This window comes from Athene cunicularia, assembly GCF_003259725.1.
Source record: "Athene cunicularia isolate RWA chromosome 2 unlocalized genomic scaffold, athCun1 chr2_part2, whole genome shotgun sequence".
Lineage (NCBI taxonomy): Eukaryota > Metazoa > Chordata > Aves > Strigiformes > Strigidae > Athene > Athene cunicularia.
The window spans coordinates 9,872,249-9,889,341 of NW_020799096.1; the positions used below are offsets into that span (position 1 = coordinate 9,872,249).

Genomic DNA, 17,093 nt, shown 5'->3' on the forward strand with positions numbered 1-17,093 from the left:
GGCTCCCATTGCACTAATCATGTAACAAAGCCGTGTTCCTAACACAAATAGCTTGTGTTTCAGCCTGCAGAGAGCAAGTCATCTTCCCATTACCCCGTCTTTGAAAAAACAGTATCAAGATTGCACAGTCGAGCCCACAAAAATTAGGAGAGGAAAAAAATGACATTGGGCTGTCCTACAATGCCATCGCTTACACCCCTCCTGATAACTCCATCAGCACCTTGGGCCCACGCCACTCGTTCTTCCCCCATGGATTCCTTGATTCATCCCCAACCCGGCAGGTTTGGCCTCAGCATTATTGACGATTTTTGTGTTGCCCTTGTGGTTTGGGTATTGTAATGTCACATCACCTGCTTAGGATAGTGGGGGGCTGTGGGGGTGGGTTTTTTCCTGCTGATCCATGCTGTCTATCTCTGTTGTATATTTTCAGGCTTTGCAAATTGCAGTTTTCTCGGGTACATGCCCTTCTGAAGTAAGAAACCAATTTAATGAATTCAGTTAATTAATTTACAGCCTTGGCACTGAAGCACAGACTAAAGGTCAACAGCATCCGCTAATTTTGGATGGTACAAACCACTAATGCCCTGCTATTTTTTGTTTTCCTGAGGACTTGGCATTATTTTGAGTTTTACCACATGGAAACACAGGTCCTCCTGCCCCAGGCTGCAGCTTTGCACATGCAACCCTTCAGCAGCCCGATCTCAAGTCAGGCTGGAGGACCAGAAATGCATCCTGCAGCCCCAGCCCTTCCCCTAGCAGTGCTCACCTCCGAGAATGCTGTGACTGACCTTGCACTGACTGGCAGCATCTTCATCGTCACCCTCCAGACAGCAACCAACCATGGGCATCTCCTGCCCTCTTGACATTCATCCTCAGGTAGATCTGGCTGGTGGAGTAGACCAACTGAAAAACGAGCAGGCATGGGGATGGTTAAAGGTAGGCCTGTGCGTCTTACCACTGCTCTGTCATGTCTTTGTCCAAGGCTTGTCCCATCCCTGCTGCTGACCTCCTGTTGGTGGAGGAAGCTGGGGGGAGCCGCTGTCACACACGTCCCCACTCCCTCCTCAGAGTGAGCTGGTGCTGGAGCACTGCCAGACTCTGGATTTTGCAGCACATGAGATAAGGCACCATGGCCACCATCAAGGCCCCTGTCCCACTGCAGGGTCTCCTTCACCCCTGTCAGACCACCCCCAGGCTTCTGACTCACTGGCTTCTCAGCTGAGTTTGCTACATCTCTCCCTTCCACCATTCGTCCCTCCCAAACCTTCTGACAAAAGCTTAATAATGGCTGAAGAGTGAACGAAAAAACCCCAAACCAAACCAAAGAAGTTAAGATGAGCAAATAAAAATGCAAGGTTACCTCCCCTGGCCTTGGGAATGGCTCACCTAGTTTGGCCAAGGAAGGACTACAGTGGTAGAAGCTTAGCCACTGGCAGCTCAACAGAGTGAGCTGGGTCTTGCCGAGGTATGAGGAATGAAAGCAAGAGGTCTTGAAATGAGAACAGGTCAATCACCTTAAAACTAAGCAACACTACAAGTCCTTCTATACTTTTTGCCACAACTAACCTGGCATCACCACGACGGCTCTACTCCACGGGAACACTCACTACGTCCAGCTTCAGAGAAGGACTGCATCTAGTTCTTCTGCAGATCATGCAATAACCCACCAGAGCAGACACCTACAGACTAACCCAGCCAGAGCTGCTCTTCCTCCTCCCGTGCTTCTTCATGGGTGTTCGAGCCTTTGCAAGAGAACCTCGGCAAGGGAGGTGTGAAAACACAGCCCCCATATAACAGCCCAGAGCAGCTTGGCTTTGACCTCTGAAACGACCGCTCTTGCAGCAGAGCTAACCAGCTCTCTCCTCCTTTCAAACATGTTATCTGTGTGACACTGCACTTTTAGTTATTTCTCCACCTGGCACCTTTCAGACATTTTTCTTTAGAGAGAAGGTAAATGCTGTTTTGCTTCCCTGTTGTTTTTTTAAAATGTGAATGAAGTGAAACAACAGGCTGGGAAGCAGCAACAGCAAAGCGAGCAGCCATGAGTAGAAGCGATACAGGCGCTGATTGCAACCAGGCTTTCCAGCTGAATGACAAAATAACTCCCTCCCCCAAGGAGATATTTTAAAAGCTGAAAGCTAAGACTTAAGTACAAAGGCTTTTGTGTTTTTATTGACATTGTAAGAAACATTTTTTTTTTTTGTTACAAAAGAGCTAAGTGGTTCTGAAAGCAGAAGTACAGTTTATATGTACACAGTGCTACAGACCCTTCAGATCAACCTAAGGCTCGAGAAACATCAGATCATAACTGCAGGTTTATCAAATGAAGACCGCTAAGGCCTGTTATAGCCGAACACTATTCCTACCGTACATAAATGTATTTACACATTTTCTTTTTTGTTTTGTTTTTTGTTTTTGTTTTTTTTTTTTAAAAAAAAGGATTACAAGCTTTATAAAAAAAACTAAAAAAAAAAAAAAAAGGAAAACAAAAACGAACACATTTTTATCTTACACATCTGCAGGACTGACAACAGTAATTGTTCCATAGGAGACATTCCACCAATCCAAGGACAATAACACATGAATACCAGAGGTTTACAAGACGTTTTGGACACTATTAACAGTGGTATGTGCTATTAGCTGAACGGCGAATACAGCCTCATCAGGAAAATTTGGCAAGACATCTTGGTCCCTCTCTTTTACAGGATCAACACAAAATAAGGCACGTACATTGCGAGAATAGAAACACTGCTGTTCAGAAGGGTGAGCCATTGCGCAACAGGCATGGGAGAGCTGACCAGCCATTTCATTGAGGGGTTGGGGGGAAGCAATGACTGGAAGCGAGCGAGCCAGCCAGCACCTTAATGCACGTACCATTTGGGGCCATTCTCCAAGGAGAGAATAACATCATCTGCCATGTGGATGTATGGGGCCATCGTACTCACCAGCAAAGGCCCCCTGGAAGCTCACTGGCTTCCTTGCAAAAACACTTTTCATCCACCCGTGTGTTCCTGGTGGATGAGCTCTCACTGGCGACTCCCACTCTGTGGGAATTAAAACTGCCTGGCTGAGTGAGGCGGATGTGCCCGAGGCCAACAGTGACGAATATGGAAGACCCCACCACCACCACAGAGCCATTAGAAGAGAAGATGATCTAGACTCCAGCTGAAATGCTTTAAAAATAGGAAATTCACCATATTTTCTGCATTTTCTACTACTCTAGGGTGAGCGGTGGGTTTCCAACTGCTATGGCAATACCAACTGACATGCCAGATAGACAAAAGCAAGCTTTGGCTCTGTAACTGGAAGAGCAGGTGTAGAGGGGTGCCGGGAAACATGCAGCAAGGTTGGTGGGGCCTTCTCCAGACTGCCACATGTTGAGAAGGAGGTTGGCAAGTGAAAGCTGCTGTCCTGCCTAACAGTGCCGTGCTCTGAGAGCCCGGTTTACCTTATCAAAGCAAAAGCCCAAGACAGCTGGGCTATGACGTATTGCTACCCTCACAGGTATCAAATCAGGATCTTTAGCATAAACCAGAAAGATACTAAAAGCTGAAAAATGACACATGAACACAAGTGGCACATACGCTTAATGGTGAAAAGGATAAACACTTTGCACAAACTCCCTGGGGACATGGTGGAGTCTCTGGTTCTTCGACTTTGCCAAATCAAAATGGGATGCCTTTCTGGAGCATGGGGTTTTGGCCAAGACACATTGCTGGCCTGAGACAAGGGTAAGTGAGTGACGAAGGTTTGTTAAATCCAGGAAGGCAAATTAGCTACTCAAACAAGTCCCTTTTAGCCTTGAGCAGTATGAATGGCTCCTTCTAAGCTCTGATGGATCACATCTGCTAATAGCTTCCCAGCTTCAATTGGACCAGCAAATACAATTATGAACTGGAAAATTGAGTTTAAAAAAAAGAGTTGTTTTTTTTTTTTTAATGTATTGGCTCTATAACAATAAAAGGCTTCTCTCCCAAGCCACCTACTGCCAAGCTGGTCATAAGTCTCCCTGTTGAAATTGTTTATAAACATGTAATTGATGGCTTAATAAACAGCCAGCGATTGGTTACGGAGAACCATCTGAAACACGTCCAGCACGGCCTTTCCCCATGCATACACTGCTGCTTCTTGGCAGGGGTGTGAGCTGTACCCTAACACCGCAACAGTGCGGCCACCCAAGGCCTGTGGACAGGCCGCAGGGCTGCTTCTGGGCGACGAGAGCGCAGAAGGGAGCAGCTTCGCCACGTTGCAACAGCAAAGCAACCATTTGCCATGGTGAGCTGTGCCCGATGCCCTGTGCAGCCCAGGGACCACAGCAGGAGGGCTGCGATAGTTGGTCATGGGCAGGGAGGTCGGGAAGGGAACCGGCAAAGGGCAAAGAGCAGGATGGGGGAATATCTGTGCATGAGGCAGGGGAAGGAAGAAAAGCTTGCTAAAGATACGGAGGAAGACAGGAGCTGGATGATGGTAAAAGCTGTAAGATATTTACATTTGTCTTAGTTTCTGACATTCCAGCTCACAGAGCATATCACTTGGTACGTGCTGCGGTAAACCCAAATACAGCCCCAGCACCAGATTCCTATGACGTTTTCCTACTGATTTACAACTTCTTCCTCCGATTCTAACAGCTGTTAATAGATCAGTGTTATCCAATAGTTTCACAGAGGTTGTATTCCTACACATTCCTCAAATACCATGTTTTCAATCACCTTTTTTTAACAGTAAAAACAAATGAGTGCTGTGGCCTTCTAGCCTATATAAATCACCTTCTGGTGCTACTCCTAATTTTGACTGGGCTAAAGTTTATCTGTATTTCAAAAGTGACCAGACTTCCCCTTCTCATTGTGTGTCTACTCTAACATCTGCTCCTTACACACATCAAATCCCCGGCTGTAAGTGCCTGCAACACTTACATCCCATAGCAGCATTTTACTATCAGGATTTAGCTGAGAAGTCTGCAAGGTCTGGACTTGTATGCAGCTTCTAGGAGTGGGTGAACTTAAACCTTGGGTCTTGTAACTGTTTTCCACCCCAACCTGGTGACCCAGGAGCACTGTTTGTTCACAGGTGCAGACATGGAGCCCAGCACAGCAGAAAACATGCTAGAAGAGCTAGGGCTTATGGAGCAAATGCCATTCACTTCTACCAGTGAGTAGCTTCCCAACAACAGTGCATTAGGTCCCATCTTTGCTGGTGTAACTGAGTCTGGGCACTGACCCACTGGTTTGCTTTGAAATGAAATGCATGTTGGTGTCACCAAGAGAGAGGTTGGGTTGGTCTTTCTGAGTTTTGATTAGTTAGTTACCAGTCATACTTGCTCTTCTGCTCGTTTCTTTGCTATTTTTAATGGCAGTTTAAATTTCTTAATTTTGTAAAACCTGGATACAGTGGAAAAACATTTAAGATTATCAGACTGCTTGCAATCACTTTGGTTTATTTGGCTAGTCTGAGAACTGGGCCATTCGTTTTCTACATGCCATGACCAGGATGCTTCTGATTGTGTGTTCTGTCAGTGGGCATTTACTTATTTTAAAATATACCATCAATTCACGAAGCTGTATGTGCTAAAAGGGATGTACAGGACAGTTCTCCTGGCAAAGGAATGGTTATCGCCAATAAGAACCAGTGGCTCAGCAAACCACATCTCAACAATTTGCTTTTTTTAAAAAAAGTCCCCAGTATGGAATACTGCAATTTTGTTATTTTGTTGTATGAAATACTCTGTAAAACCCCGATCGTCTCTCCACAAATGTGGCATGCAATGAAGGAATTAGACTACTCAAATCACCAAACATGCCCTTAATTTTACTATCCAGTCTTTTAAAAAAAAGAAGGCTGAAAAACAGAATACCAAATACCGCAAGAGATTAGAGCTGGACTAAGAATAGCTTTCTGGTCCTCTCCTTCCTCTGAAATGGATTAAACAGGAAACAATCTCGGTATCATTATGCAAGGCAGTGACAGTTTTCTGTGCGTGTGTGTTTACAAAAACCTTAAACATTCACTAGGGATCAAAGGGCTGATGGTTTTACATTTCTTATTTGCTTGAACCTTCTAGTATCTTGTGCTCCATGACTCTGACACGACAGCCTAGGGGTACCATGGCAGTGAATTTCTAAACTGGTTGTCCACCTCAGTGCGATGTATCCAATGCATCCAGAGATAATTTCATCACTGTATGCTCACTTCACATTGTGCCTGGTTATTTTGTGCCTATATATTTAGGGGGAAAAGTTCCAACAGTTTTACAAGGTCTAGTTTCTTTTGAGTAACAGAAAATTGCGAAGTCATTTCATCAGACCTTTCTTTAAAAAAACAAAACAAAACAAAAACATGCACTTCACACGTTTACATTGGTTTACAATTTAAAAAAAAAAAAAAAAAAGAAAAAGGAAGAGAAGCATACAGACATTCAAAAAAGGGGAGAGAGAGAGAGAGAAGGGGAGGGGCCGAATGGGTGTAGCAATACTGATTCAAAACTGAAATGGAAGACAGTTTCTCCCTAGAACACTTTAGGGTTTTCAGAGTCCTTATTCCATAAAAGGAATATACTTGAAACACATCCCATTTAGGTGAGATGAGATTGCTAAAATACATACACAACTAAAAAATATGAGTCTTTTTTTATCTGTTATCTCCTAAGGGTTTTTTGTTTTTTTGTTTTTATGTCTATTGCATAACAGCAAGAAACTTGCTTTCTTCTGCAAGTGAGGTCAACAAAGAGCTCATGTCCCCAATAGCCATGTTGGTTGTGCTTACGGGCATAGCTGGGAATGTAAGAGACGCTCGGGGAGTGGTGAGGCGTGAGGAGTTGCGGGAGAGGTTCTGAATGATACTCGGGCTCAGGGCTCCCGAAATTAAGCTGACATGGTCCCCATCATCTATGATAGCATCGAAATCAATCTGCACACCCTCTAAGCTGTTGCCGTCAATGCTGTCAACTGTGCTCGACACTTGGTTAGCCCCCGGGGAAAGAAGCTCGGTTGAATTTGCATTCGCAGTCCCCTGCAGCAGGCAGTTAGCTTCCGAACCAAAGAAAGAACCTGTTTTCATAGCTTGGTGGCTAAAGCCCGTGGTTTGGTCATATAACTGACCAGAGTAATTCTGCACGTTAGAGCAGAACTGCTGTGATTGACCTTGCATCTCCATCTTAACGGTGTTTACCCTGTACGTCTGGTTGCCATCACTTATGTGTCCTTGCTGTTGTGCCAGGTTGTTTCTCAACACGTTTTGCCGTCTGTTGCCACTGTAATTAGAGCACGGCTGGTAACTTTTGGCTGCCAACAAACCTGAAGGCTGGCTACCAATGGTGTGAGATACTGGTGGACAGCTCTGCGGTCCTTGATACAGGCTGCTTAGTGAGGTAGGACTAACCTGCCCTAGCATCATTTGACCGGATTGATTAACTCCCTGGTAATGAATGCCGTCTCCAACTGGTTGGTTTTGCAAATATTCCTGTTCCATCATATTCCTGTTCTGCATCCCATTTACCATACTGGTGGCTTGATCACTGGGTGCCATGGGATGGCCAAAATTTTGCTGGTTCCCACTCATTGGCACATTGCTGCTTCTCAGCTTCTGCCCTTGAACTGCCATGCCACAGGAATTGTCCATGGCCCCAGACATCACTGCTTGCCTGAGGACGCTTTCGCTGAAAGGCTTATTGGGCTGCATGCTGAAAGAATTACCGGCTCCTCTGCCAAGAACCGCGTTCTGCTGTAAACTGTAGGAACCGTTGTTCTCCATGAGGTTCCGATAGCCGTTCTGCTGGGCCACGTTGCTTCTCTCCAGGTTCTGCTGCTGAACCATCATGTTGTTATACAATCCGAAGGCCCGAGTCTGCTGCACCGCTGAGCGCTGACCACATTTCAGTTTCGAAGGAGATAAGTCAGAACTTCCCGAGCTTACTTCATTCCACTGAATAGGCAAGTCGCTCTTGTTTGCCTCGGAACCTGCCTGCTGACTGCTTGGCGGAGGGGCTTGGTCAAAGTTGCTGGGGTTGTTGTTTCCTAACACTGAGCTGTGATGCATTTTGTTGCTGTCTAGGACATTGTTCAACAAGTGGTCGTACATGCCCTGGTTCTGGGAATTCAGATACTGAACGACGTCATCTGGCAGGAGATCCTCATCATTCAGGCTGCCACCTGCTTCCATCGTAGCAGCCTCCAGGGCGACGTTTTCACTGATGCTCGGAGGACAGGGGGAGCTGAAGCCGCGGAAGACGCCACCCTCAGAACGGGTATAGTTCTGAAGAACAAGGTTGCGCTTTTCCATGGACGGAGGCAAAGCAGGAGGGTTAAAGTTATTAAGACTGTTGAAACGCTGGACTCTAGGGACAGAGAGGTTGTCGGAGGCCATTCTTACTGGATCACTGGCTCTCCTTGTCCCGTTTCCTAGAGCATCGTGAGACAGAAAATGCCTCCTGCTGTAACCATTTGCCCCACCGTCACTACATCTTCGAGGGGCATTCACTGGAGGCAGTGGAGATACTCCGGAGTCCCTGCAGTCACCCAGGAGTGCCATTCTTGTTTTGAGGCTCATCCTCTCCATGTTAGGCAGTGGAGTTGGTGGGGGTCCACCAGTAGCTGCTGCGTATTTAGCTTTCAGCCTGTATTGCTGGGCCGGGGTGAGGCTGAGAAGACTTGGCAGGTCATCACACTGGCTCGCTTCACTGGAGCGCCGGGAGGCATCTGTCGAGATGGGGTCATAGGAGTCGGCAACACTCATGTTCTGCGGCCTTCCTTCCGCCTGGGAGGCATCGCTGGACCTCCGGCTGGAGAAGCAAGGTGAGATTCCAGAGGACCTGCGGCTGCTCAAGTAGGCTGAACTGATTGTGCTAGTATTGCTGTCCCTCCTGTTCAGCATGTTCAACACAGTGATGTCCGTACTTGAAAGTTCGTTCCTGTTCGGCAGAATAGTCATGGATCCTCCTACACTGCAGCTGCTGTTCGACTGGGTACCTGGAGGTAAAATTCACAGTTAAACAAAGGGACATCACCCAGAAACTGGTACAACAAACAGCCAGTAAAGAAGTAAGGGGCATACAGAGGAAGAGCCTGCATCGTCACAGCAATTCATAGCAGTGCTCTTTCTTGAAAGAAGTAGGGATAAAAACTGTGTCCTTAGGTTAAAAGCTAATTCAGAGACTCAAGGGTAACATTTCAGTGTAAATCCCAGCACAAAATTTATAAGCCATAGCCACAAACTGTCATCAGCTGGTGTAGTGCTCCAGCCTGCAGTGCAGCTACGCTGACTGATGTGCCAGAAGGACACATTCGTAAGGGAGCTTTTTATAGGCAAAATATAATTGAACAGGCATTTGCATGGAATGGCAAAATATACAAATTGGAGGCTATTCAAGGTCATTTCTAAGACTTCTTGAAATATTCTTGAAATAACTGCTAACAACTGCAAAACATCTTTGCTGGTTTCCTTGTTTTGTTTTGTTTTGAAGTAAACAGAACACATTTCTTAATTTTACATAGTTTCCTTCAGCTGAACGGGTTTCAGAAAACCTGGGCTGTGACTGCTGGGTGGGGTGCAGAAACCTACGGGCACATTGCAGGCAATGTGGAGGCAGCAGGGACATACGTTTTGGCACTGAGCCGTTCCTTGTGTACGAAAACAACTATGGAACTTCAGTTCTATCTTGCCTTCCTCCCGTTCAGGCATATCTGCCCTTTGTAGCAGTAGTATCTGTACATGTGATTACTTTTATGTGTGGAAACAGTTTATTTAAAGGGCAGCCTGACACATCTATGCAAAGAGTGCCTTGCGAAGGCCTCATCTGAAAGACTTGCATACAATAAACTGGCAGGTATTTATTTCATCTGCTTTGTCTCACAACAAGATAGGAAGATGATGATGATCTTGGGTCCAAACCTTTAAACTGCAGGGAATATTTAAAATGTGATGCATGGCTCCCTTGCTGGCCCCTGTTCTGTAAGACATGGGACTATCAGACTGCTCTCAGGGTGCGTAGTAGGACTTGTAATGAAGGGCTAAACAGAAAGTGATTAATTTATGAACCATTCTCATATCTGCTGAGTTTCACAAGCAACGAATTTAAGGACAAGAAGTGTTACCACTCCTTTGATGTGTATCTCACCATTTCCTATGAGAGGCGGCAAGGTCGGGGCTTTGGAAGGTGGAACGGGGTTCAGTCTTGGAAGCATTCCATTAACTTGTTTCAACCTTTCTAATTTCACTTGCTCCATCCATTTGGTCCCTGTCATATTCCTCCTGGCCTGTAAGCCAAGTGCTGTGGTGGCTGTGGAAATGGTAGAGTCCATGATTGGGGTTTCATCGATGACACTGAGGTCTCCTACACTACCACCACCAGTCAGAGTAAGCTCGATCCCATTGTTGGAATAGTTGCTGATGGGGGACTGTTCGCTGCTGCATGTAGACTGACCACCAGGGCTTGGCTGAGATGTCTGCTGGAGTGAAGTAAGAAACAAAAGAACATGAGGATTAAGCAAACAACGTTAACAGGAGCACTTGCAGCAAATGCAGCTCTAAGTGAAGCCAAAGAAAACCAAATGTAAAGATAAGTTTAGCATTAAAGGATGACAGTGATCATTCATTATGAGCCTTTCTAGATATTAACTGCAGTGAATGGCATCGCAAAACTCAAGATTAAAATCCACTTTAATATCTTGCTGATCGTATGCATTGTATCTACACGAGACATTTATTTCATTTATTCCCATAACTGCTTCTATCACTTCATGTCATCTGTGAGCGTGTATGTATGGATACTCTGGGTAATGCGCTGTTCCCAACTGAAGCTGCAGCTCAATAAAGCAAATCAGAATTCTGCCACGTTACAAGGTCTAATTTACACTGCTACGCTTGCAGCAAGCAAACAAACAAACAAGACTCCAACAGTGGAATTTGGGTTTTTTTAATTAGACTTGTGGCTAAAGGATGTAAGTATTTTCCAAGCTTAAGGCTCACTGTTATGAGCAGCGGTTGGCCTGAAATGTTGGAGCATAATAAAACAGGGACAAAGCATCAGTGCAAAAAATACTGTATCGTATTATCAGCGTCCTGTGACTCTAGCAGCACTAAGGTATAACTTATACTTCCTCTTAAACCTAACTTATACCACCTCCACCCTGAATCAAGAGGCGATGATCTATTGAAACAAATCCTTCGTTTCATTAGAATTTAAGATTTAAAATTTAAGAATCAAAGTACGTAGTGCAGGCTGCTAATCTATGGGGATATAAACCCACTGCAATAGCTTCTTCTTTCTTAACAGTGATCCCTGCTGCTCTAGCAGAATTCTTGCTGTGGGGAAACACGGGCTTGATTTATTTTTCATACTCATAAAGTTCTCATAAAAGAATGGGAAAATTTCTCTGGCAAACTGAAACACTCAGACAAATAGACTGACAGACAAAACAGACAGCAAGACAGACAGAAGTCTCTTGACAAGATATCTCACTGTAGGTTCTATCAGTGTGATCACAAATCAGTGGGGCATGCAGTATCATTTTGCTCCCAAGAACAGTTTCATGTAAGTATTGCACTTCTGGGGTTTCTGCTGTGTTTTTAATTTTTTTTCTGCCAGCCTGTGATTTTTATGCACATTTTACTGACAGATGCTGCTAGAATTTCTGAGGTAGCAGCGACGCTCACACTTTTAACATCGGCAAATGAAGACACAGATTCATGGCAGTACTGTAGCTTCATACGCCCTTGAGGAGTCCATTAAGATGCAATAACTATTTTATTATTTCTAACTTGAACAATGATACTTAGAATTTTATGAGGCCACACTGAGCAAGTTCATTTCCAAATCCTGGCCATGGCAGATTTGGTGACAAGGATAGAAATAACAGTTATTATAAGGAAGAGAGTTTGTGCTTCTGGACAATAGCTCCATGCCATATGGAAGAAGACAAATAATGGTCAGAAGCCCATTCTTGTAGCCACGTGTCAAGATCACAGTGAGGTAGGTTACAGAAATAAGAACTGTATTATGGAGTACATACATTTCTAGATGTGCAGTACAGAAATAAATGGATGTATTATCTAGAGGGGAAGGGACAAACACATTTCTGAAGATATTTCACCAATATAAGCCAGATTTTTCACTTGTCAAGCGTTGCAAAATGCTCACAGCACATTACATTTGGGAATGAGTTTGATGGATCGCACATTACTAAAATAAAGGGATGATTGGACAACAGGCAGAAGGCTAAAATAAAGACATAAATAATGTTGCAATAAGAAAAACAGCAGAAAAAGTTAAAATGCCCTCACCTTATTACCCACTGTCCTTAGGAAGTTAGAATAAGACATTTAAGAGCATTAGACAGAAAAGACATTGGATTAGTTGAAAAACAAGAAATGTATCTTAAATCATACAAGCAATAAAAAGCAGGAAATACAGAACTAGTTTTAGAAAATATTTTGCTGAGAAACATTTAATACTATGTAAGCAATCGGCGTTAATGCCCCCCTCCTGCAAATTTTAATGTTAAAACCATCTACACCCAAGATGCCTCAGTAATGCTACAGATTTACTTAGCTAAGCAAGAGGGGAATGGGTTTTGTTCTTTTGTAATCTAAGGCAATTATCATCAAGGACAGCAGAGGATATCTCCTTCTGACTTCAGCAGGAGTTAGCTGGGCCCTCGGAAGGTTCTGAATTCAGGATTAAAACTCCACAGTTTGGGCACAAGCCTTAGGCACAATATAGCAGTAACTCATATTTCAATGAGTAATCACTTTGAATTGCAGCGTGATTAACAGTATGAGCAGAATTTGGAGGGCTCATATTTGTCGTCCCCAAGGGTCTGGTCCAGATGATTTGTAGACCCAGATGTGGAAGAGGATGGAGTGACTGCCTTTGCTAGTTTTAACCCTTGTGGAGAGGATGGATGGCACATGAAACGCAGGCAAGTGATGGAAAAACTTCTTCATTTAATATACCATGTCAAAAAATGGAATAAGGTCCCTTCAACATTCAGGGCTATACTGGCTTAATGAAATACATTAACCAGTAAACCAGTGAAAAGACCTTCAGAGACTCTTAATTCAGCTCAATTTAGTTGAATTGGAATAAGGCTAACTTGGTCAATTTAAATTAAGTATCAGATTAACATAAGAGGTCACATCACAATAGGGATCAAATGTAATCGAAAGATCTCCTCCTGCTGTTTAAGCAAGTCAATTAATCCCACTTCAGTTTGATCTATGACTCAACAACCTCAAGCCCAAAAAATCTGACTGTTTCCCCAGGTTCTCCAAACATTATCATCTTCAATACTGTCATTTTAGTCTTTTGGACTTTTCCACAATCTGGTTTTGAGCCTGCAGGATTCACACTAGCTAACTTTCTTCTGTAAACAGAAGAGTGGAAAAAAAATGCCTTTTTAAAAATGAAAACTTTGATTTTCTCATAATATGCTGATTCCAAAAGACGGAACTTTAAGAGAAACAATTATTGTGAGAGTTGCCAACACTGCACTTACTGCATATTGCACAGACTAGATGTAATCTTTTTATTTGCTACTTCTTAGCCTTTAAAAACATTTTACAATGTAAACAAAAAAAGAAAACCTCACAAAACCTAACCTTGTGAGCTAGAGTTTACGGGCTTGAGCGTTTCATAAAGGGATTATTAATTGGTTGCAAGAAGAAAAAGGACAAAGGGATAGAGAGGCACGGTGTATTGCATACCATTGGTTTTTCTGACTTGACCGCTTTCACTTGGAGGCATTCTTCACGCTTTGAGGTAGTGTTGCTGAGGTCCTTCTGCTCACCAATTGCACCCTGAGTCTGATGGCCTGGTGACCGGGTTTGAGAGTGGCTGCCTGGGTCTCTCGGTGGCGGAGGCCTTGGATGGATATCTCCCCGTTGCTTCTTGGTGACGTGTGCCTCTGGGCCGTGCACGGTCTTCACATGTTTCCGGAGAGAACTGGGGTCTGTGTAGCGCTTTGTGCAGCCCGGTATCTTGCAAACATACGGTTTCTGCCAAGAGAAGAAAAACACTTAAATTAGATTTAATTTCATGTGGGACTCTTGAAGAGCTATTTGGAGCACAGCTGGTGTTACAGTTATATACTTTTATGGTCTCTATAGTGAATCATAGAATGGTTTGGGTTGGAAGGGACCTTAAAGCCCATCCAGTTCCAACCCCCTGCCATGGGCAGGGACACCTTCCACTAGCCCAGGTTGCCCAAAGCCCCGTCCAACCTGGCCTGAACCCTGCCAGGGAGGGGGCAGCCACAGCTGCTCTGGGAAACATGTGCCAGAGTCTCATCACCTTCACAGGGAAGAATTTCTTCCTTATATCTAATCCAAATCTACTCTCTTTCAGTTTAGAACTGTTACCCCATGTCTTATCAAGCACCTAGTCAAACCTATTAGTTGCCCTTGGGTTTGAAGGTACGCATTAGTGCTGCAGAGTTTACAGAGGGCAGAGGCTCTCATGATATGAACAGGCACAGCTTTGACTTATAGCAGAAGAGTCAACAGAGCTATGGTAATTTATGAAGACCGGCCTAATTTTCTACCCTGTCCATTGCCCTCAGCAGTCCGATACCCTTGTTTACCCAGTACCTACTTGACATTCAGAGGCAAACAACCCCCTTCAAAATATGTTGGGACATTTGTTCAGGCAGCATTATCTAAGGAAGCATTTTTTCCCTGGCTCCTTCAGATCACCAGTATAATATCAAAGCACAACGTGCAGCACCATAAGCATTTTCATGTTGCAGCAGTATATGCACTAGTGCTATTAGTGATACTAGCATAACTAATTGCTCATTTTTTAAAAAAACTGATTCCTTTGTCTGTGAATTCCTCTAGTTCACTAAGAAATGCAGAATAAAGTAAATTTACTGTCATGTAGTATAATAAAGACTTTGTTCTTATATTATGAGAGGAATAAAATGAAGAGTTGAGCCCTTCCTAAACACTTAATTGCCTCAGGAAACAAAGTATGATTCCCTCACTTTTATGACTGAATTGTTTACAAAGCCTTATTTATACTAGCCCTCAAGAAAAAAAAAAAAAAGAGACCTTTAGGCAGAGTTCCTCAGACGGGTTCTCTGTCTGCTTATACATGGCACTGTGAAGCGTCTGACAAATGCAGCTAGCTAAGGCCTGAGCCTGCTTCCACTGATGTCAGCGGGAAAAAAATCCCACTGACTTTAACAGGAGCAAAAATGTTGATCATGAGCAATTTCAAGTTGATGCTGAGCTACTAAGGCAGGTTTTCTCAAAATGCTATGGAAGTACGAGTCAGCTTTCTTCTACATGCGAAAGGCATATCTGCATCAAGATATGTCAGCTGCTTTTAAATCTGTCTATAGGTTACCTACTTACAATCAAAATGGCACTGTGAGGAAGTGCTGAATTGGGTCCGCGCCTTCCACAGAATTCATGGCACTCCATTAGTATACTTTGCCTAAGAATATTCACCTGTTTCATTGTGAAATAATGGTGGAAGGAATTTTTCATTTGCCCTTGCTGCTGCACCTACCAGAAATGATGCACAGGAGAAGATTTTTCTTGGTGACTTACTGTTAGACATGAAATCCTGATTTTAAAACACAGTACGGGTCATGTCTTCCAACTCTGAGGATCTTACTTATCAACTAGGCAACAGATTGGTTCAGACAGTAAATAAAAAAAAAAACAAAAACAAACCCTCAGTCAACTATTAGTGAGACTTGGTGAACTTCCTTCTACCTTGGTGACAATTCACAAAATTGCTGCTGGGCTTCAGTGCAGTTGTTAATTGGGCTGCTGAGAGCACACACTGTAGGGATGGGGCAAACTCAGACTTGTGCAATGTTCTCTGCTCCCCTTGGGACTCAAGAGATGCTGCAGGGACTGGAAGAAGATGAATGCTCCCAGCAGATTCTGCCAGCTCTAGTGAATGCCTGTGACAGACCTGACAGACAGCTAGAAAAGGACACAAGCCTTGTGCAAAGGGATATAGCTGCTATGGTTTCCACACCACAGTCGGCATGCTGGTATGCCCTGCCCTTCCAGTACTTCCAGGTTTAGGCTAGAGTATAGGAGAGGTCAAGGAGAAGAGACTGGGCTCCAAGACATACGACTGAGATGATGTGACTCCCTGTGTTACCTGAAATGGGTCAATAAAACAGGGACAAGGCGTGAAGATGGTGTGATTCCTGAAAAGGGAGGCAGCAGTAACAGGAAACACACAGTAATAAAGAGGTGTTACACTGAGAGTCTGGGAGACAGCTGTGACTGCCACAGCTGGTTTGCTTGAGAAAGATCAAATTCCCTCCACTGCATCCCTACACCGTGTGGTCTGTTCAGGATGGAAAGAAAGAGCAAAACAGCCCAGAGAAGGAGGAAAAGGCATAACTCAGAACTTACAGGGCAACCCAAATTCTCTAAACCCTAGAGACTTCTCCATAGCTGCCCGCAGGAGCCCAAAGGGATGCTGCAAGGCGCTGTGGGAGCTGTGGGCTGGCAGCCCCAGGTACCACCACTGCCCTGGGTGAGGGGATGTGCTCCGGGTGCTGGGCAAGCCCCTCCAGCTCCAGAGGGAAGAATGACCACAGCTTTCCAGGGAAACCAGGATCTCTCCCTTGTTAACGCCTGTTTCCATTACACCCCTCCTTCAAACCTTTCTTATGCTTAATAAAAAGACCAGCAGCCTCTCTAGTGTACAACACAGGAATGATTGTGCTGGTAAGAGACATCTAGAAATTCTATTCCTTTCAGGTTGCTGAGAGTTTCTGTGTCTGTCCTCTGTAATGAATTGCTATGACTGCATTGCAAGTCTGTTCGATGCCGAATTTATTTTTTTGAAGCTGTGCTTACTTACCTCATTGGAATGAGTCCTGTTTTGGTGCTTGGCCCTGTCGGACGCGTTGGAGAAAGCTTTGTTACAGCCTTCATGTTCACACACATATGGTTTCTCTCCAGTGTGAGATCTCAAGTGTGTTTTCAAGTTTTCTAGTCTGGAGTAGGCCTTTGTACAACCTTCAAACTGCAGACAAGAAGTAAGTCTGGATTAATTTTAATCTTTGGACTTGCAGGAAACAGTAAAAGATGACCTATAAAAGTTTAGAAACTTTCCAAGCCTTCATAAC

The 17,093-nt window shown here is 44.2% G+C and overlaps 1 protein-coding gene across 5 annotated transcripts in view; it reads right to left on the minus strand.

Moving 5' to 3' along the window:
* Positions 1-6,425: 6,425 nt before the first annotated feature.
* Positions 6,426-17,093, minus strand: part of GLI3 (GLI family zinc finger 3) — a 192,670-nt gene continuing 182,002 nt past the window's right edge. For 3 of the 5 annotated variants that reach the window (XM_026843971.1, XM_026843969.1, XM_026843973.1), the window contains exons 11-14: positions 16,826-16,990; positions 13,696-13,986; positions 10,109-10,439; positions 6,426-8,960 (exon numbers count right to left, since the gene is read on the minus strand). In XM_026843971.1, the coding sequence (XP_026699772.1) occupies positions 6,670-8,960; positions 10,109-10,439; positions 13,696-13,986; positions 16,826-16,990 (3,078 nt within the window). In that variant the 3' untranslated portion in view covers positions 6,426-6,669. The remainder of the gene's footprint in view (positions 8,961-10,108; positions 10,440-13,695; positions 13,987-16,825; positions 16,991-17,093) is intronic. The other 2 variants (XM_026843972.1, XM_026843970.1) reach the window with 1 other exon arrangement.